The sequence below is a fragment of the Drosophila subpulchrella genome, chromosome 3L, assembly GCF_014743375.2.
Source record: "Drosophila subpulchrella strain 33 F10 #4 breed RU33 chromosome 3L, RU_Dsub_v1.1 Primary Assembly, whole genome shotgun sequence".
NCBI lineage: Eukaryota > Metazoa > Arthropoda > Insecta > Diptera > Drosophilidae > Drosophila > Drosophila subpulchrella.
This window is the reverse complement of record NC_050612.1, coordinates 7872070-7890609: the sequence shown is the minus strand read 5'-3', so window position 1 is coordinate 7890609 and position 18540 is coordinate 7872070. Positions and strand designations below refer to the sequence as shown.

Below are 18540 nucleotides of genomic sequence, written 5' to 3'. Positions count from 1 at the left end.
GTTGCCACCATCGCGTGACTTTTGTTATAGAGACGGCCGCCATTAGAGTTTTGCTGTCGCGTCGCGTTGAAAAAAGTGAGGAAAACCTTCAAAAAACAGTGCTAATAGGTAATACTTATGGTCCCAAACAGGGCAATACTATTGCGTTCTACGTGCGCGATAAGCGGGACGTTAAATTTAACCGTTTTGGCGCGTCTTTTGCTGTTTATTTTGTGTTTGCAACGGACTGCGCAAAAAAGTGTGCCAAAAAACGCATACAAAAAGAGTGCTTGGATTACATATCGTGGCTATGGGTTCTATATTGTTTTCAAATACAGTGCATTGACGTGGGTTCCATTTGCAGACAAAGCTGCGCCAGTTGGTCGGATATTAATCGAAGGATTCCCTGGATAAAGCGGAGGAACAAGAGCTAAGATATGGCCTCGCCCTCTCCGGCGAACAGTCCCATGCCCCCGCCACAGGCGCCCAGTCCGATGGCCCCGCCCTCGCAGAGTCCCGCCCCCTCGCCGCACAGCCCCTATCCCCACCAGCAGCCGGGTCCGCTGCAAGGACCTCCGCCACCTGGCCATCCCGGCCCCTACGGACACCCCATGCAGCACGGACCGCCGGGGCAAGGTCCTCCCGGCCACCATATGCCGCCGCACCACCAGGGGATGAGTATGTTCCTCAGCTAACCCACCCCAAATCCCTCAGTCGCACGTAATTATCCGTAGTTTTCTCAAAAGGTCCGCACATGGGAATGCAGATGCCGCCGACGGGTCCGAATATGTCCCCCATTGGTTACCAAACCCACGGAATGCCTCCCAATGTAAGTGACACCAAGTCTTAGACTTTGGAACAGAAAGTACATTGCATTATTTAGCTATCTAAAGTCCAATTTTAAATTGGTTGGGACAGACTAACCCGAAATTTTATTCAGGCTTGACCAATTATACTTCCTAAATACTTCTATCCTCGGTTTTCAAAAAGGAAACCGTTAACCTCTAACGACTTTTTATCGTCCTTATGCTCAGTACGATTCAAACGAACTAGGTTGTGGGTTTCTAGGACGAGAAAATGAGCCCAATTATATTTTCTAGATCTTTCAGGAACTCTGAAAAAGGCAAAGATATAGAATTGCAGTAGATAGATTTATTTGAATAGATTCATTAATGGGAACATTACTGCTTTTGTGAAAATGTAATTAAAATCGATATTCATTTGTTTACTAGTCCAATATTACATATGTACATATCAAAAAGGTATTATAAAACCCGTGATTATTACCGCAACAAAGCTGTTACTTCTTACATCTTTTACTTGTACCTTTAATGAAGATTTTCTGATAATATAAATATCAAAATGGTTTCCATCATTTTACAAAAAATATACATATGAAACTAGAATCGTTGAGAAGTAATTCAAATATTAGTAATCATATCATATTTTGGATCAACATTATATTTATTTTGATTTATTTGGCAGCCTAAGGCTAAACATTATGGTAACAAAATGCTGTATCATAACAGATTGTTTTTGAGAGGCAGAACTGAGAGTCATTTGCTTTCCCGCCTTTTTTTTTTGTGTCGTGTCTACCAGCTGCCGGCGATCAAAGTGGGGGGTGATATCTAAAAGCTTTCAATTTGCAAAGCTTCCAAAGATAAAGTGTTGGTTAAACAGAACTCAAGCTTTTTTATTTGGATCGTTTTTGCCAAGGATTGTTATTAGGTTTGTCTGTTTCTAATTACTTCTGCACTGGCTTGCCCCCCACCGACTCCTCCTGGTCGGCTTTGCGCAACAGGTCCTCGATCTCTTTGCGCAACTTCTCCGTTCCGGCGCAGATGAGATCTGGTTTCATTATGTCGAAGGGTCCGCCAAAGGGATGCGTTACCACGCCCCCCGCCTCAGTCACCAGCAGGGATCCGGCGGCGCAGTCCCAGGGATACATGTCCTCGATGTAGAAGGCGTCCAAATTGCCAGCAGCCACCATGCACAGCTCGTCCACCACACAGGAGTAGGCCACAAGGCTGGTGATAAATAAGACTGGATTAATTAAAAAACATTTCAAGGCTCATTTAAAAAATAGAACGCGTAGGAGTGGTTCAATGGGCATAGCAAGTTTAAATAGTTTTTCAATATTATTTTAGTTTATCATAACACGTAAAAATAATATTTGAATATTAAATAATTTTATAATTTCAATTCAAAAAATATTTCAATGTTATTTTACTTAAACAAGAATGCTGGAAAAGATTCCTGTTTTATTTCTCTAATATATTTTAATACATCGTTTAAATACACCTAATATTTTGAACGCAGCTGTATATACTCGTATGCATGCATATTATAGATATACACTTTGCATGACTCTTTTAATTAAATTGGAACCACATACGATTGAAGCTTTATAGTGAGCTTTAACAGGTTAATTGTTTTGTACCCCTATGTATTTTTTTGTTTTCGCAAATATTTTTTTTGTGAGTCGAGTTCTGACATTTGGTTTTGAAGATCCGAGTTTTTGTTTTATAATTTGAGCTTTCTTGGCCATATAAACGCTATACACACACAACTTTTTACCCCTCTAAGACAGAAGGAATTAAAAACATTTATCACTCACCGTCTCGCGTTTAATCCCACATGGTAGATCCTCTTGATGTGCTTGTTGGCCACCGAGTGGACATGCAGCAGGGACACTTCGTAGGCCACATTGGCATTCTTGACGCTCTCACAGTTGCTCACATGGATTGGCTTGCCATTGCAAAAGGCTCCTTGGCCCAATTTCGTTGTGAAGAGCTTCTTCTGGACGGGATTGTTAATCACTCCAACCACAATCTTTTTGTTGATGGCCAAACCAATTGATACACAAACGTGTGGGATCTGCTTGATGAAATTTGAAGTTCCATCGATGGGATCTATGATCCAGGTGGGAGCATCCGTCAGTTCACCGGACACATTGTTGTTCTTGGCCGTCGCCTCCTCACCGATGAACTTGTGACCAGGATAGCTGGCCAATATCTTCGCCATGAGAAAGTCTTCGATCTTGTTGTCATAGTCGGTGACCACATCATAGAAATCGCCCTTGATGGAGACGTTTTTGCTGGCCATCTCATAGCCCTCCATGAGGATTTCGCCCGCCTCGATGGCCAGGGGATGGATGAAGTTGTACAGCTCCTCGATTTCCGCTTGCGTTACTTCTGCCATGTTGCTTCTATGCGAATTCCTTCGGCAAAAAACGATCCGTTGCTGCTCAGCTCGCGGTGCCAACTAATCAGATAGAAATTGTGCCCGTCTGAAGGTAGTTCCTCGCTCCGGTTGTTTCGTCTGGCTGGCGCTGGAGCTTTGCTTCGATTTGGTTACATTCAGCAATACGTTCGTTCTCTGATTGTTGTTTGCCTGCATCTCGTTTTATGATCGCGGCGACAGCGCCCCATAGCCGGTACTAAAATTGGCATCTCACCTGGCTGCCTTCCTCTTTTTTATCTAAATTTGTTTGATGTACACAAATAGACAGAATCTTTATCTCCCCAGGCAGCCGGTGTAGTCAAATAGTTGTAAACCGGTTTTTATCAGCATTTTTCCCCGCTTCCAGTCCTTGTTTTGTGACTTATAATATCGGTCTGCTAGTCATTATTGTCAAAAAGACCTTGCAAGCGGCGTTTTGTGCTAAAATGTATCAATTCGTTTGACGTGTTCCCTTTGATCTTTGACACATTAAGCTCCAGTAGCATTAAGTTACATTTAATCAATGTAACAAGAAAATCGGGTTTTTGTGTTCATTTGAGGAAATATGAAATTTATTCAAAAATATTTTTGTTGTGTACGTTTTTGTATCTATTTATTTGTTTAAAACCTTTCAACTCATTGAATTAAACACAAAAGAGGTTCGTCTGTTCATTTTTATTGGATTAGGGTTAATTTACTACCTATATTTTTGTCAATACATAATTGTCCAGTTCGTTTTATCAAATCCTAGGTAGTTCCTTTTTATTCGATAGTATAGTCTGCGATCTGGTCCGCCTCCTCTATTAATTGGATTACATTTTTGGCCAATCCTTCAGAGCAGGTGCACACGCAGTCGGGCTTCATCACATCAAATTTTGAACCGCTGGTGTGGGTAACAATGCCTCCAGCTTCCCTGAGGATTACGGCACCACCAGCCAGATCCCAGGGCTTAAGATTCTCCACATGATAGGCGTCGCATCGGCCGGCTGCTATGTAGCAGAGCGTGAGAGCTGCGCACCCAAAGCTGCGAGTGCTGATAGCCGAATGCAGTGTAAATTATGAGGAAAAGATCAGAGTGCTGTGGGTCACTCACCCAGTGGCATTTGAGGCCAGCTTGTAGAGGCGCTTCACGTTTTTGTCCCGCCCATTGGACACCACGATTAGGGAGATCTCATAGCCCACCACAGCTTGGTTTATCTGTAATTGAACGTGTCTATATTGTTTCTAAAAAATGCTCATTTAATGTTTATTTGTTCCAAGAGTTAGGTTGCCAATCTGCTATCAGTTTGAAAGCTAAGAAAAATTGATTGGTTTTATATTTTTAATTGGTTTATTAAAGTATACGAAAGAAAAATATATCAAATGTTATTGTTATAATATTTAAAATATCACGTGGGTTACTTTCTCAAGTCCAGTAGGAAATAACGCTTATCTTCGATACATATAACTTTTAGTTTTTTTTTGACAGACTTTTTTTTTTGACTTCTAAGCAAAGCAGTTGTAGTTTTTAAAACTTGTCCAACTTCTTATTAATCACAGCTTATCTTATCAGTTCTAAGAGATTTTGAGTTATTTCAACACTCTTCCCACACATACCTCTTTTACGTTAGAAACCTCAATGGGCTGGTCATTTAAAAAAGCTCCGTGACCTTGCCAAGCTGAATACAACTCGTTTGCCGGTGGATTGTAGACAATCCCCAGCACCAGCTCTTTGTTAATGGTCAGACCCACGGAGATACAGCAATGCGGGATCTTTCGCACGTAGTTGTTAGTACCATCAATGGGATCTATGATCCATGTGGGGGCATCGGTCAATTCCGGTTGGATTGTGGCATTTGCCAAAGCTTCCTCGCCTATTATTTTTGATTCCGGAAAGGCCTTGAGCAGACCTTCGGTTAGTGTGGATTCTATCTGCCTGTCGTACACCGTGACCAAATCATAAAAAGCCGACTTCACTTCGTAATCCGTTTTTGGTTTCTGGAAACCCTCCAAGAAGAGGGGGCCGCACTTCCTGACCAGATCCAGGGATACCTGGTAGTACTCGCGAAGTTTTTCTTCCCCAATTTGATAACTCATGTTCCGACTATCGACCGATCAGTTCGGGAACTACAATTTTTCCCCGAATCAGCTGTTAACTGATTATGGCAAAGCTTTTTTTGCGAGCTTTTCCAGAGTGGTTTTCTGCTCTGAGATATACATAAGTCGTTTTATTTGTTCTCATATACTGGAATATTTTTGTTTAATCTCACACGATTACAATAGTTTACAGCTGATTTACAAATGATAAATGTAGATACTGACTTTGCATACTGTTGTGTGCAGTTAAAACCCTTACTTGAATGTGTACTCAGTAATCTGGCCGGCCTCTTCGATAAGGCTAATCACATTCTTGGCCAACTCCGGCGTGGAGGCGCATACACAATCGGGTTTCATCACATCGAACTTGGATCCGCTGGTGTGACAAACAGTGCCGCCGGCTTCGGTCAGGATAATGGCTCCGGCAGCAAGGTCCCAGGGTTTTAGGTCCTCCACATGATAGGCGTCGCACTGGCCAGTGGCCACATAGCAAAGGGTCAGGGCTGCACTTCCAAAGCAGCGGGTTCCCGTGGCACTCGAGGCCATCTTGTACAGTCGCTTCACATTCTTGTCTCTCACTCCAGCGGCGTGGATCAGGGAGATTTCGTAGGCAATCACCGCCTGGTTGATCTGAAAAGGGGAATATAATTGAGCGGGAGCGGTTTAAGAAGAGCATTGTATATAGGGTCATGCTAATAAATGCTATTCTCCCGGATACAGACAAAAAATTGTATAAGGAAATCGAAATTTTTTACCATGTTTTGGACAATTATATGTTCTGCACTGTGTAGATAAAACAATTTTGCCTTATAAAAAAAATGGGAATTTTCTCAGTAGAAAAATATTTAGAGGTGTGGTTGGTATATCATGGAATACTTTCCAGTCTTTAAAATAAAATATAAATTATGATACTGATAAAATATGATTTTAAAAATATTTACTTCATAAAATATGACAGAGTATTTTCTTTGTAACGAATATGTCAAATCACTTCTTATCGAAATGCCTATTTAAGATAAAACCATATTTTTTTCCCGTGCACATAAACCTGAGTGCAGGCAAAATGACATGCACGGTTATTTGTTAAATTTCGTTTATCTTGTTTGTCGCTTTTTTTGTTGCTCCCGGATTATATAAGCACTCTCTTACCGTCGTCACTTTGGATGTGTGGATGGGCTGGCCATTTAGGTAGGCTCCATGACCCTTGTAGGCGGAGAACAGCTCATTGGCCGGCGGGTTGTAGATGATGCCCACCACCAGCTCCTTGTTGATGGCCAGACCCACGGAAATGCAGCAATGTGGGATGCGGTGGATGAAATTGGTGGTGCCATCGATGGGATCAATGATCCATGTGGGCGCGTCCGTCAGTTCCGCCTGGCGCTGCGAGGCTGCCGACTCCTCCTCACCAATGATTAGGGATTCGGGAAAGGCCGCCACCAATCCCTCGGTTAGGATATCCTCAATCTGTTTGTCATAAACGGTGACCAGGTCGTAGAAGTCCGCCTTGACCTTGTAGTCCGTCCTGGGCTTCTGGTAGCCCTCCTGCATCAGAGGTCCGCACTTGAGGACCAGTTTCATGGCCACATCGTAGTACTCCTTGAGCTTGGACTCGCTGACCGGGGAACTCATCGCTGTTTCTGTTGATTGCCAACTGAGCGATTGAACTGAATGCGAATAACCAATCAGCTGTAGAAAATGCGTCGCGAGAGGAGAGCTTTTAACCGAAGCTTTCTTCGGTGCAATAGAACTTTGGACATATCGAAGAGTGCGATAGAGTTCCTATTGTGTCGGATTCGTGGGAGTGTTAATACAGCGGTGGGCAATCAAATAGAAGCAAATAGAAGCCTATTAATATTATTAACCAGGGACCTTAAGAGTTGTTTGTGATTTTTACTTTAAATAACCTACTAGGAATTTCTTAACCAATTAGTCCACCATAAATATAGTATTATTTTGTTCAAATTAGTTGATTGTTTTTGGATAATACGTTTAAAATCAAAAATCGTAGAAGGGTTTTTGAAATAAAAATCAAAAATTATTTTTATCTACGGTCCCTACTATTAACACTAACAATTTTCCATTCCGAACAACTTATGATAATCTGATATGTTGGGTAAAAAGAATGTAAGAAAGTTGTAGTGCTATACATAACACTATTTCCCGAAACAAATTTTTATATATTTATAATTATAATCAAAGTATTCCTGTGGGAATATTATTATATGCCATGAATCACATGTTTCTTATAGAATCAATTAAAATGTTATTGGTTTAAAATCAAGAATTCTTGTGAATCATATCAAGGTGATAAGAAACATATGTATATGTAAATAAATATGAACTTAGGTATTCCCCAAACTTATAAACATTAGGGTGTTAAAAGTTTTAATAGGTAATGAGAAAATACGATCATAAATCATCAGGAGAATTCTAATATTATTTTGTTCAATACGAATATGGTAGGTATGTATATATAAGCATTGCAAATGTCATCTAAGTATTATTGATTGATAAAGTGTTTGATAAATTTTCTGATTTTACGTTAATAATTGACTTTTTTACGCTAGACTGATATGAACTATCATTCAAAATGTAGAGCTAACACTACAGATCTAGACGCAGCAGTTGTTTATAAATGTTGATTCTTAGGTGGTTTATCTTAACCCCTACACACTTTTCCCCCTGCAAACACAACAGATCTAGAAGCTCTAGATGTTTTTTGCATGATGACTCCCAGGTTCTTTATCGTTACCTCCTTTAAATAAGACTCAGTTTTATGTCGGTTATATTATTGTTGCAAAAGCTCTTTAGATTTACAATCTCACTCCCCACCCACATGCTTCTCCTGATCAGCCTTTCGAATGAGTTGCTCTATCTCAGCTCTCAATGTCTCCGTTCCGGCGCAGATCAAATCCGGCTTCATGATGTCAAAGGGTCCGCCATATGGATGAGTGACCACTCCACCGGCCTCACGAATGAGCAAGTAACCAGCTGCACAGTCCCACGGATACATGTCCTCGATGTGGAAGGCATCCAAATTTCCAGCAGCCACCATGCAAAGGGAATCCACCACAGCTGAATAGGCCAGAAGTCTGGAAAGAATTTACGACGTAAATGAAATGGAGCAACAGTTTTATACTTGTTAACCCACCTCCTGGCATTGGATCCCACATGGTAGATTCTCTTGATGTGCTTATTCCGGATCTTTGGGGCGTGCAGCAAACAAACCTCATATGCCACATTGGCATCATTGATGTGTTGACAGCTGCTCACCTGGATGGGTTTGCCATTGCAGAAGGCTCCCTGGCCCAATTTCGCCGTATACAGCTTATTCTGTGTCGGATTGTTGACCACACCCAAGACAATCTTTTTCTGAATGCACAATCCAATTGAAACCGAGACGTGAGGAATTTGTTTGATGAAGTTGGAGGTGCCATCGATGGGATCTATGATCCAGGTGGGAGCATCGGTCAGCTCTTTGGTCACATTGTTATTTTTGTGGGTATCCTCCTCGCCAATAAACTTGTGATCGGGATAGCTGGCCAGTATCTTCTCCATGAGAAATTCTTCGATCTGGTTGTCATAGGCAGTCACTACATTAAAGAATTCTCCATCCTTGAGGTCCACCTTCTTTCCGGCATTTTGATATCCCTCCAGCAGGATTTCCCCAGCTCTTACGGCCAGCGGAAAGATGAAGTCGTAGAGCTCTTCGACCTGTGACTTGCTGGTTGCCATCTCACTTCTTTTTCGCTTAACTTATCTGTGCTATCTTACTATATGCTATATGCCGTAGGTATATTGCGCCTATACCGATTTCGTCTCGACTGAATCGAGAACTGAGCACAGTCAACAGTGGAACGGGTTTTTTTTTGCCCAGTGGCTTGGTTCACTGACTGACATTCGCTAACTGAGATTCTGGGAGCTTTTTTAATTTATTTGCTCATGAAGTCAGCTTTTGTACAGAACTTACTGTATAGAACTTACATAATTAAATTGGGAAGTCTACCCAAGACCTTTAGGCAGTCTAGGACAACCCAAGAACACCAAAGAATGCAGATTAATAAAAATAAAATTAAAAAATTAAAAATTTATAAAAAATGCTTTCCTGTTTTCAGGCTCCCACGCAACCCTGCATAGTGTCGCCTGGTGGCCCACCTGGTGGTCCTCCGCCTCCAGAGCGCTCCAGTCAGGAAAACCTTCATGCACTCCAGCGCGCCATTGACTCGATGGAGGAGAAGGGCCTGCAGGAAGATCCTCGCTACTCCCAGCTTCTGGCGATGCGGGCAACTTCCAAGCACCAGCACCTCAATGGCAACCAGGTAAACCTGTTGCGCACACAGATCACTGCCTATCGGTTGCTAGCGAGGAACAAGCCCATATCCATGCAGATGCAACAGGCTCTGCAGGCGGCACAGCAACAGCCACCGCCAGGACCTCCGATTGGGCCACCTGGAGCACCAGGAGGACCGCCGCCGGGTGGCCAACATCCAGGTCAGCCTCCCGTGCAGCCCCAACAACAGCAACAACCGCCTCCATCAGCAGGAACACCGCCTCAGTGCTCCACGCCACCTGCCAGCAATCCTTATGGGCCGCCAGTTCCTGGTCAGAAAATGCAGGTAGCTCCACCGCCGCCACACATGCAGCAGGGACAGCCTTTGCCACCACAGCCGCCTCAGGTGGGAGGACCACCGCCCATCCAGCAGCAGCAACAGCCGCCGCAGCAGCAACCACAGCAGCCGCAGCCCCCGCCACCGGATCAACTGCAGCATCAGTTGCCAAATGGAGGCAAACCCCTGAGCATGGGATCCGCCGGAGTACAGCCATTGATACCAGCCTCGCCAATGCAGCCGCAAGTGAGGGGTGCCCTGCCAGGAATGCCGCCTGGCAGTCAGGTCCCTCAACCGGGAGGTGGTCCTCCGCGACAGGTGCCACCCGCCGGTATGCCCATGCCCAAGCCCAATCGCATTACAACGGTGGCCAAGCCCGTGGGTCTGGATCCCATCACATTGCTGCAGGAAAGGGAGAACCGAATAGCAGCCAGGATTTCGTTGCGCATGCAGGAGTTGCAGCGTCTGCCGGCCACCATGTCGGAGGATCTGCGTCTGCAAGCAGCCATCGAGTTGAGGGCTTTAAGGGTTTTAAATTTCCAGCGACAGCTGCGAATGGAGTTTGTCCAGTGCACGAGAAGAGATACCACGTTGGAGACGGCGCTGAACATTAAGTTCTACAAGAGGACCAAGAGGCAGGGACTGCGAGAGGCGCGAGCCACTGAGAAGCTGGAGAAGCAACAGAAACTTGAGGCTGAACGGAAACGCCGGCAAAAGCATCTGGAATTCTTGGCCGCGGTGCTGCAGCACGGAAAGGATCTGAGGGAGTTCCACAGAAATAACAAGGTAAGTGAACTACAATTATGTTACGAGAGTGATAACTAATGAATTGTCTCTCCACCAGGCCCAGCTTGCCAGGATGAATAAGGCAGTGATGAACCATCACGCGAATGCAGAGCGCGAGCAGAAGAAGGAACAAGAGCGCATCGAGAAGGAGCGTATGCGACGCCTGATGGCCGAGGATGAGGAGGGTTACCGCAAGCTGATTGATCAGAAGAAGGACAAGCGATTGGCCTTCCTGCTGTCTCAGACAGATGAGTACATTAGCAACCTCACTCAGATGGTGAAGCAGCACAAGGACGACCAGATGAAGAAGAAGGAGGAGGAGGGCAAGCGTCTGTTACTGTTCAAAAAGGAGCTGCTGATGAGCGGCGAGTACATTGGCATTGACGAGGGCAGCATTGTTGCCGATATGCGTGTCCATGTGGTGGAGCAGTGCACGGGCAAGAAGCTCACCGGCGATGATGCTCCCATGCTGAAGCACTTGCACCGCTGGCTGAACATGCATCCCGGCTGGGATTGGATCGACGATGAAGATGACAGCTGCGGCAGCAACGATGACCATAAACCCAAGGTGGAGGAGCAGCCAATGGCCACGGAGGATGTTACCGACAAGTCGGCCGCGACGGGCAGCGATGATGATCCCAAGGATCTGATTACTAAGGCCAAGGTGGAGGACGATGAGTACAGGACGGAGGAGCAGACATACTACAGCATCGCTCACACAATTCACGAAAAGGTTGTCGAGCAGGCCAGCATCATGGTGAACGGTTCGCTCAAGGAGTACCAGATCAAGGGCCTGGAGTGGCTGGTTTCGCTTTACAACAACAATCTGAATGGCATTCTGGCCGATGAAATGGGTTTGGGCAAAACCATTCAGACGATTTCGCTGGTGACCTACCTGATGGATCGGAAAAAGGTTATGGGTCCTTACTTGATTATCGTTCCACTTTCGACCTTGCCCAATTGGGTGTTGGAATTCGAGAAGTGGGCGCCGGCAGTGGGCGTGGTCAGCTACAAGGGTAGCCCGCAAGGCAGGCGATTGCTGCAGAACCAAATGCGAGCCACCAAGTTTAATGTGCTGTTGACCACCTACGAGTACGTGATCAAGGACAAAGCAGTTCTTGCCAAGATCCAGTGGAAGTACATGATCATCGACGAGGGTCACCGCATGAAAAACCACCATTGCAAACTCACCCAGGTTCTGAATACGCACTACATTGCTCCCTATCGGTTGCTACTTACGGGTACGCCTCTGCAAAACAAACTACCCGAGTTGTGGGCGCTACTTAATTTCCTGCTGCCCTCAATCTTCAAGTCCTGCTCCACGTTTGAGCAGTGGTTCAATGCCCCGTTCGCCACCACCGGCGAGAAAGTCGAGCTCAACGAGGAGGAGACCATCCTTATCATTCGCCGTCTGCACAAGGTGCTGCGACCCTTCCTGCTGCGTCGTCTCAAAAAGGAGGTGGAGCACCAGCTGCCCGACAAGGTGGAGTACATCATCAAGTGCGACATGTCCGCCCTGCAGCGGGTTCTCTACAAGCACATGCAGAGCAAGGGCGTCCTGCTCACCGACGGATCCGAGAAGGGCAAGCACGGCAAGGGCGGCGCCAAGGCGTTGATGAACACGATCGTCCAGCTGCGCAAGCTGTGCAACCATCCGTTTATGTTCCAGCACATCGAGGAGAAGTACTGCGACCACACTGGAGGCCATGGAGTGGTGTCTGGTAAGTTGCTTTTATTCATTTGAAAATGTTATTCAATGTAATAATTATAGGTATGTTTATTATTCATAACACTTGAAGATATAGAATGCTATATTATAGTTATTAAATATGTTCTTTAAACTTTCTTTTTGTGTTAGAATTTGAATGGTTTATTAATGAATTCTTGATTTCAGGACCCGATCTGTATCGCGTCTCTGGAAAATTCGAGTTGCTCGACCGCATCCTGCCCAAGCTTAAGGCCACCAACCATCGCGTGCTGCTCTTCTGTCAGATGACTCAGTGCATGACCATCATCGAAGACTACCTGGGATGGCGCCAGTTCGGCTACCTTCGACTGGACGGTACCACCAAAGCCGAGGATCGTGGCGAACTGCTGCGCAAGTTCAACGCCAAGGGGTCGGACGTTTTCGTCTTTCTGCTGTCCACCCGAGCCGGTGGTTTGGGCCTTAATCTACAGACCGCCGATACTGTCGTAATCTTCGACTCCGATTGGAATCCTCACCAGGATCTGCAGGCGCAGGATCGTGCCCATCGAATTGGTCAGCGGAACGAGGTTCGCGTTCTCCGGCTAATGACAGTCAACTCCGTGGAAGAGCGGATCCTGGCTGCCGCCAGATACAAGCTGAACATGGACGAGAAGGTTATTCAAGCTGGTATGTTCGATCAAAAGTCGACGGGTAGCGAGCGGCAGCAGTTCCTCCAGACGATTCTGCATCAGGACGACAACGAAGAGGAGGAGGAAAATGAGGTGCCGGATGATGAGATGATCAACATGATGATTGCTCGCAGCGAAGAGGAGATCGAGATCTTTAAGCGCATGGATGTGGAGCGCAAGAAGGAGGATGAGGAGATCCATCCGGGAAGGGAACGTCTTATCGATGAGTCCGAGTTACCAGACTGGTTGACAAAGGACGACGACGAGGTAGAGCGTTTTCACTATCAGTACGACGAGGATACCATTCTGGGTGAGTTTTAGTGCTATCATTTGTTCAAAACTTTATCTAACCGTTGAACTATTTTGTTCTAGGCCGAGGTTCCCGGCAGCGAAAGGAGGTGGACTACACGGACAGCTTGACGGAGAAGGAGTGGCTGAAAGCTATCGACGATGGCGCCGAGTTCGACGAGGAGGAGGAGGAAGACGATTCCAAGCGGAAGCGACGAAAGCGAAAGAATCGAAAGGAAGAGTCCGACGATGATTCGATGATCCTGAAGCGGCGCCGACGCCAGAACCTGGACAAGCGATCTAAGAAGCAGATGCACAAAATTATGAGCGCGGTAATCAAGCACAATCAGGATGGACGCACCCTGTCAGAGCCATTCATGAAGTTGCCGTCGCGCCAGCGGTTGCCCGATTACTACGAGATCATAAAGCGGCCAGTGGACATCAAGAAAATCCTGCAGCGCATCGAGGACTGCAAGTATGCCGATCTCAACGAGCTGGAGAAGGACTTTATGCAGCTGTGCCAGAATGCACAGATCTACAACGAAGAGGCCTCCCTGATCTACCTAGATTCGATTGCCTTGCAAAAGGTATTCGTTGGCGCCAGGCAGAGGGTTACATCTGCAGCGGATGCAGCCGCAGTGGCGGCAGGTGAAAATACGGGAGAAGCACATGGAAACGGCGGGGGCTCGGATAACTCGGACAATGACGACGACGATGGCGGGGATGACGGTTCCGACGACGAGGAGATTGCCACCACTTCAGCGGCTGCTGTTAAAATGAAGCTCAAGCTGAACAAATCTCTGGCAAGTGCCCCGGCCACGCCCACGCAATCATCTTCGAATGTGGGCAGCGGAGCGGCCACCACTTCAAAAAAACAGACGCGTCGCAAGCGGTCTCAGAAGAAATACACTATTTCAGACGACGACGACGACGACATGGACTAGCTACCGTTGGGAGTGATCTTCAAACGCGGATCGTCGGATGTCGAAGGCATGGGCAATTGATTTTTAGTTAGTTTAAGTTTAAACACTTTCGAGGACGATGCTTATTGCAACCCTAACTTAAGGGTTTCCTTAACCATCTAGCCTCCCTATCAGGCTATCACTTTTATATATCTATCTTTCCTAGTTGTAGGTTTTCGTCTTAAGTTCAATTTCAATTATTTACGCACACAACCATTATTTCTCCAAATTCTTTTGATTGTATAATTACGTGCTTTAAAATAAATGCATACATAACATAAATTAGCCGTATACAATACAGTGTAAGTTGTGGGACGGTTTTTTTTTAGATATAAGGTAATATTTCTTTAAAGAAAATCCAGATTATTCGAAGTAATGAAATAAGAGATACAGAAACCAGTAGGACTTAAGGGTCGCCCTGAATCCCGGAATTTGGCGAAGTATGGAGACCTGATCCGGTTGCTTCTTTGCCAATGCTTGAAAGGATCGAAGCTGCAAGGTATCCTGCACTGACGTGCAGTTGTTAAGCCTTATCGCAGTTATCGATCCCGTGGAGCAGACCATTGGATATATCTTTACGCTCGGATCCACGGGCACATTGGTGTAGGCCAATCCTAATCCCTTTCGGTTTAGGTAAAACTCCAAGTGGCCCCGAGAACGATCCAAATAGACTCCAACTAGACAGCCCTGGGAGATATTTTGCCAGTAGGGCAGCTGCTCGCCGCAGTGTTGAATCCGTCCGGAAAACATAAGACCCCACGAATGATCATTGCTACCCAAAGCCGAAACATATCTGTTGGCACATTGTCCAAGGCTAACGTCCTGCGTACCAATACCAAGCACCTGAAAAGAGGAAATTAAATGCTGGTTGCAGTTCAAACATAGGACTGATTGAAGTAGATTTCTCCAACACAGTTGCGATTGAAAAATGGTGATAGCCCGAATCGACTTACCACATCTGGGCGAAATGTAGGAGAGCTAACACACATCTCCCAATAATGCACCATGCCCGGTTCCAGGGACTGTTTTCCTTTTACAATGGAGGTGCCATTAATCCTGGTGGAATGAAAAAGGATGTCCCTATCAGTAACCAAAGAATCCGACTCTTTGGTGTCCTCCCATTGCCAGGAATAACCGTGGCCGCCTTCATTATCTCCGCATTGACACCCAACCAAGTTGGGTGTGTGGCCCCCACAATGCTCTTCGTCGGTGTCGGTAGGGATCCAGCAGTCGCAGAATCCGTGAGCCATGACAATGCTGTTTGCAGATGCACCAAATAAGGACTTTGTACTTGTGTTTTTATCGGGGATTTGAAGACTTATTGGATTTGTGACTGAAGCCTGGTAAAATGATAATAAAAATGAAATTTTCGGCTCTCACAAAAAATCCTGTACGATGTTGAAGTCGAAATAAGACGTCAAAATTATGACAAGTAAAACTAATAAATAATTTCTTTTATTTTCTAAAGGCCAATTTCTCAACGCATGTTAAGGATCCAGTTCGTTACCTCCCAGAGAAATTCAACATGGAGTGGAAAGCAAATTCGTTTTCTCATTGTGATGTTAGTTTTTCGAATGATAGATATGTACAGAGTCCATTATCACGAGAAATTTAACTAGAACTTTGCTCCTAATTAAGTGTATCCAGTTAATTAAGACATCATGATATTGAGGTATTTAACTTTACCAAAGCAACTATTTAACTCAATTACAAAAGTTAACATTACATTGATTAAATTAACTACCAGATATAATAATAATTTATCTGAAAAAGAAATGGGCAGCAAGAGTAAGGTCTCACAGGAACGAGAAAACCAATTATTTTGAAGTTATTCATCTCTCCGAGAATGTCTGTATTTGTTGATATTAACGAGACTAAACATAACGTAAATTAAACGCTTCTTTAACAATTCTACTTAATAGGCTCCTTCAAATAAATGCATAATTAATTATTTTGATATGGTTTTTAGGTGCTAGCTACAGCAAGTAGTGGAAATACTCGTCGCACATCTCGTGGACGGAGGCGGTGTGCTCCTCGTCGCCGCTATCACTACTCCGCAGTGTGATCTTGTGTGCATTGGCGTACAAGTCGTCCTCGTCAACGGCCGCATCGTCAGTTTCTATTAATGGAAATTGTGGAAGTAATGATTAGAAGGGTGGGAAAGTGGAAGTGACTGAATGATCTCACCTCGGTACTTTTGTTTGCGTCCCAACCTTAACTTGGAACTGGAGAGCACCGCCTCGTCGCCCAAGTCCAATTCGTTTTCCCGAGAGTTCCGGGAGTAACGAATTGGCGGCGCCAGGAACCAGTACGATTGCAGGATGCCCTTCAGACCCGGCATCTGTCGCAGTTCGGCCAACTTGAGGGGCTGCCTGGACAAAGCTTGGAAGGATCGCAGCTGCAGCGTCACCGGTTGCGACGTGCAATTAATTAGCCTTATAACGGATTTCGCCGCCGTGGAGCAGACCATGGGATATATGTTGACATCCGGATCTGTGGGAACGTTGGTGTAGGCCACTCCCAACGACCGGCGGTTCAGATAGAACTCTAAGTGTCCCCGCGTTCGATCCAGACAGACTCCAATCAGGCAGCCCTGCGAGAACTTCTGGCCGTAGGGAAGCTGCTCGCCGCAGTGCTGGATGCGTCCGGAATACGAGAAGCCCCAGGACTGGGCATTGGTGCCCAGAGCCGAGACAAAGTGGAACTTAAACTGCCCTAGATTAACGCTCTCCGTGCCGATGCCGAACATCTAGAAGGAGAAAAGGGAAGGCGATTAAAAAGAACACATTGTTTACATTGAACTTTTGCTGGCTTATCATCTAGTTGGGCTGTCTGCCGAGATTTTCCCCACCCGCTGCGCCTGTTATCTTATCACCGCCTTGTAATCCGTAATCAGTAGTACAATGAAGCGAACAATCAAGTAGTAACCAATGGAATCGGGCACACCAGATGCCTAGCAGGCAGTGATCTATTTTAAGGCGGCGACTTTGACTGACATTCATCTCGTGGAGCATCCCAACTAGTTGCCAAGCCGGGCTGATAACTCACCACATCTGTGCCGGCCAGAGTCGTGATGACGCGCATCTCCCAGAAGTGGACCATGCCTGGCTTAAGGGCCCGTTCCCCCCTCACAATCGCCGTGCCCTGGCTGTAGGTGGGGTGGAAGATGATGTCCCTGTCGGTCACAATGGCATCCGATTCCTCTGTGGCGTGCCACCGCCAGGGACTTACGTTGCCGAGCTCATCCTCGCCGCAACGGCACTTCACCAAGTCGGGTATGTGACCCTTGTGGTTGGTGACCTCGATGGAGTTGGGGAACGGGCAATCGCAGAAGCCGGGATTGCAGGCTTCCTGGTGCGGTGGCAGCAGCATGTTGGCACTGGCTCCTCACTGGCTCCTCACTGGTTTCTCTTAGGATCTCTGGTTTCCTCGACACTAATGACTTGTGACAGTCGTGTGCAATGATCTCGAACAGTCGGCGGACCACAAGTGTTTCCAGTTAAACCAGCTGCAGCCTCATATATAAGCTTGTGACCTATCCGAAAAAAATTAAATGAACAATAAACAAAAACGATGCGTTGTAAATAGACGCCAGCGTCGCTGCCGGCGTCGTCATCAGTGTTTGGTCACACTGCATGACTCAAAATACTAGTTATGTTTATTTTTAAAAATTACCAGTCGTGCTTAGATATGTTTTTAATCTTTTATGTAATTATTTTAATCAATGATAAAAATTCAAAATTTCTAAATTTTCGGAATAATAAAAAAAATTAATTTGTAACTACAGTGGTCGGCTTAAGTATTTTGACAAAACATAAGTTAAATATACTCATAATTTGAACTTACTTCTTTAAACTTTGGCATCAATGGATAGGTAATTTAAATGCCGTTTGAATGATACAATACATTTCCTAACCCATTCAGTACTTATTGAAAAGGACGAATTTGTGTAAACATCTACTTTTTAAACTTTTTTGCTCGACTTGAAAACTTAAATTTTTTGATGCAAAAAGTTTCTTCAAACAAAAATGATAGTAACTGCAAAAAGAATTTTTTTAAAAAATCATTTTGCTTATATTTTTTATGATTTTTTGAAGGTGACAATGTCGAAAAAAATTTGTATGAAAACAAGACAAATATGGCTTAAATTCATGTTTCTAAACATTTTCAAAAAATTATAAAAAATATAAGCAAAATTCTTTTTGCAGTTACTATTATTTTTGTTTGAAAAACCTTTTTGCATC

The 18540-nt window shown here is 45.0% G+C and overlaps 7 protein-coding genes across 8 annotated transcripts; 1 reads left to right on the top strand and 6 right to left on the bottom strand.

Annotated features, from left to right (window-relative positions):
* Positions 1 to 22: 22 nt before the first annotated feature.
* LOC119555449 (ATP-dependent helicase brm) lies at positions 23 to 14587 on the top strand. 2 transcript variants are annotated; one of them, XM_037866824.1, is made up of 7 exons: positions 23 to 108; positions 344 to 657; positions 726 to 808; positions 9393 to 10670; positions 10729 to 12391; positions 12565 to 13356; positions 13419 to 14587. In XM_037866824.1, exons 2-7 carry the CDS (start codon positions 417 to 419, stop codon positions 14276 to 14278), a joined length of 4917 nt encoding a protein of 1638 aa, XP_037722752.1. In that variant the 5' UTR covers positions 23 to 108; positions 344 to 416; the 3' UTR covers positions 14279 to 14587. The 2 variants fall into 2 exon arrangements, with proteins under 2 accessions (XP_037722752.1, XP_037722751.1); XM_037866823.1 differs by having other exon boundaries at positions 714 to 808.
* LOC119555468 (inositol monophosphatase 2) lies at positions 1292 to 3293 on the bottom strand. Its single transcript, XM_037866874.1, has 2 exons — positions 2597 to 3293; positions 1292 to 2006 (listed from the first exon to the last, which is right to left on the bottom strand). Exons 1-2 carry the CDS (start codon positions 3178 to 3180, stop codon positions 1724 to 1726), a joined length of 867 nt encoding a protein of 288 aa, XP_037722802.1. The 5' UTR covers positions 3181 to 3293; the 3' UTR covers positions 1292 to 1723.
* On the bottom strand, positions 3870 to 5322 carry LOC119555471 (inositol monophosphatase 2). Its single transcript, XM_037866877.1, has 3 exons — positions 4798 to 5322; positions 4295 to 4398; positions 3870 to 4234 (listed from the first exon to the last, which is right to left on the bottom strand). The coding sequence occupies exons 1-3, from the start codon at positions 5275 to 5277 to the stop codon at positions 3964 to 3966; spliced, it is 855 nt and encodes a 284-aa protein (XP_037722805.1). The 5' UTR covers positions 5278 to 5322; the 3' UTR covers positions 3870 to 3963.
* On the bottom strand, positions 5379 to 6941 carry LOC119555469 (inositol monophosphatase 2). The gene is made up of 2 exons (XM_037866875.1): positions 6427 to 6941; positions 5379 to 5907 (listed from the first exon to the last, which is right to left on the bottom strand). The coding sequence occupies exons 1-2, from the start codon at positions 6904 to 6906 to the stop codon at positions 5533 to 5535; spliced, it is 855 nt and encodes a 284-aa protein (XP_037722803.1). The 5' UTR covers positions 6907 to 6941; the 3' UTR covers positions 5379 to 5532.
* Positions 8050 to 9132, bottom strand: LOC119555470 (inositol monophosphatase 1). Its single transcript, XM_037866876.1, has 2 exons — positions 8429 to 9132; positions 8050 to 8369 (listed from the first exon to the last, which is right to left on the bottom strand). Exons 1-2 carry the CDS (start codon positions 9010 to 9012, stop codon positions 8099 to 8101), a joined length of 855 nt encoding a protein of 284 aa, XP_037722804.1. The 5' UTR covers positions 9013 to 9132; the 3' UTR covers positions 8050 to 8098.
* On the bottom strand, positions 14527 to 15724 carry LOC119555472 (SPRY domain-containing SOCS box protein 3-like). Its single transcript, XM_037866878.1, has 2 exons — positions 15250 to 15724; positions 14527 to 15139 (listed from the first exon to the last, which is right to left on the bottom strand). Exons 1-2 carry the CDS (start codon positions 15544 to 15546, stop codon positions 14660 to 14662), a joined length of 777 nt encoding a protein of 258 aa, XP_037722806.1. The 5' UTR covers positions 15547 to 15724; the 3' UTR covers positions 14527 to 14659.
* Positions 15725 to 16113: 389 nt separating this feature from the next.
* Positions 16114 to 17875, bottom strand: LOC119555462 (SPRY domain-containing SOCS box protein 3). The gene is made up of 3 exons (XM_037866868.1): positions 17345 to 17875; positions 16484 to 17045; positions 16114 to 16415 (listed from the first exon to the last, which is right to left on the bottom strand). Exons 1-3 carry the CDS (start codon positions 17666 to 17668, stop codon positions 16273 to 16275), a joined length of 1029 nt encoding a protein of 342 aa, XP_037722796.1. The 5' UTR covers positions 17669 to 17875; the 3' UTR covers positions 16114 to 16272.
* Between the last annotated feature and the right edge of the window lie 665 nt (positions 17876 to 18540).

Excerpts from the sequence above, each read along its gene's own strand:
- LOC119555449 (XM_037866823.1), top strand. The coding sequence starts at position 417 with ATGGCCTCGCCCTCTCCGGCGAACAGTCCCATGCCCCCGCCACAGGCG. Across the intron at positions 809-9,392 it reads CCCACGGAATGCCTCCCAAT|GCTCCCACGCAACCCTGCAT; the intron begins GTAAGTGACACC and ends TCCTGTTTTCAG. Across the intron at positions 13,357-13,418 it reads CGACGAGGATACCATTCTGG|GCCGAGGTTCCCGGCAGCGA; the intron begins GTGAGTTTTAGT and ends ATTTTGTTCTAG.
- LOC119555468 (XM_037866874.1), bottom strand. The coding sequence starts at position 3,180 with ATGGCAGAAGTAACGCAAGCGGAAATCGAGGAGCTGTACAACTTCATC. Across the intron at positions 2,007-2,596 it reads GTGGGATTAAACGCGAGACG|CCTTGTGGCCTACTCCTGTG; the intron begins GTGAGTGATAAA and ends ATTTATCACCAG.
- LOC119555471 (XM_037866877.1), bottom strand. The coding sequence starts at position 5,277 with ATGAGTTATCAAATTGGGGAAGAAAAACTTCGCGAGTACTACCAGGTA. Across the intron at positions 4,399-4,797 it reads AGGTTTCTAACGTAAAAGAG|ATAAACCAAGCTGTGGTGGG; the intron begins GTATGTGTGGGA and ends GTTCAATTACAG. Across the intron at positions 4,235-4,294 it reads CTGGCCTCAAATGCCACTGG|CACTCGCAGCTTTGGGTGCG; the intron begins GTGAGTGACCCA and ends TTCGGCTATCAG.
- LOC119555469 (XM_037866875.1), bottom strand. The coding sequence starts at position 6,906 with ATGAGTTCCCCGGTCAGCGAGTCCAAGCTCAAGGAGTACTACGATGTG. Across the intron at positions 5,908-6,426 it reads ACACATCCAAAGTGACGACG|ATCAACCAGGCGGTGATTGC; the intron begins GTAAGAGAGTGC and ends TCCCCTTTTCAG.
- LOC119555470 (XM_037866876.1), bottom strand. The coding sequence starts at position 9,012 with ATGGCAACCAGCAAGTCACAGGTCGAAGAGCTCTACGACTTCATCTTT. Across the intron at positions 8,370-8,428 it reads GTGGGATCCAATGCCAGGAG|ACTTCTGGCCTATTCAGCTG; the intron begins GTGGGTTAACAA and ends AATTCTTTCCAG.
- LOC119555472 (XM_037866878.1), bottom strand. The coding sequence starts at position 15,546 with ATGGCTCACGGATTCTGCGACTGCTGGATCCCTACCGACACCGACGAA. Across the intron at positions 15,140-15,249 it reads CTACATTTCGCCCAGATGTG|GTGCTTGGTATTGGTACGCA; the intron begins GTAAGTCGATTC and ends TCCTCTTTTCAG.
- LOC119555462 (XM_037866868.1), bottom strand. The coding sequence starts at position 17,668 with ATGCTGCTGCCACCGCACCAGGAAGCCTGCAATCCCGGCTTCTGCGAT. Across the intron at positions 17,046-17,344 it reads CTCTGGCCGGCACAGATGTG|ATGTTCGGCATCGGCACGGA; the intron begins GTGAGTTATCAG and ends TTCTCCTTCTAG. Across the intron at positions 16,416-16,483 it reads ACGCAAACAAAAGTACCGAG|AAACTGACGATGCGGCCGTT; the intron begins GTGAGATCATTC and ends TTCCATTAATAG.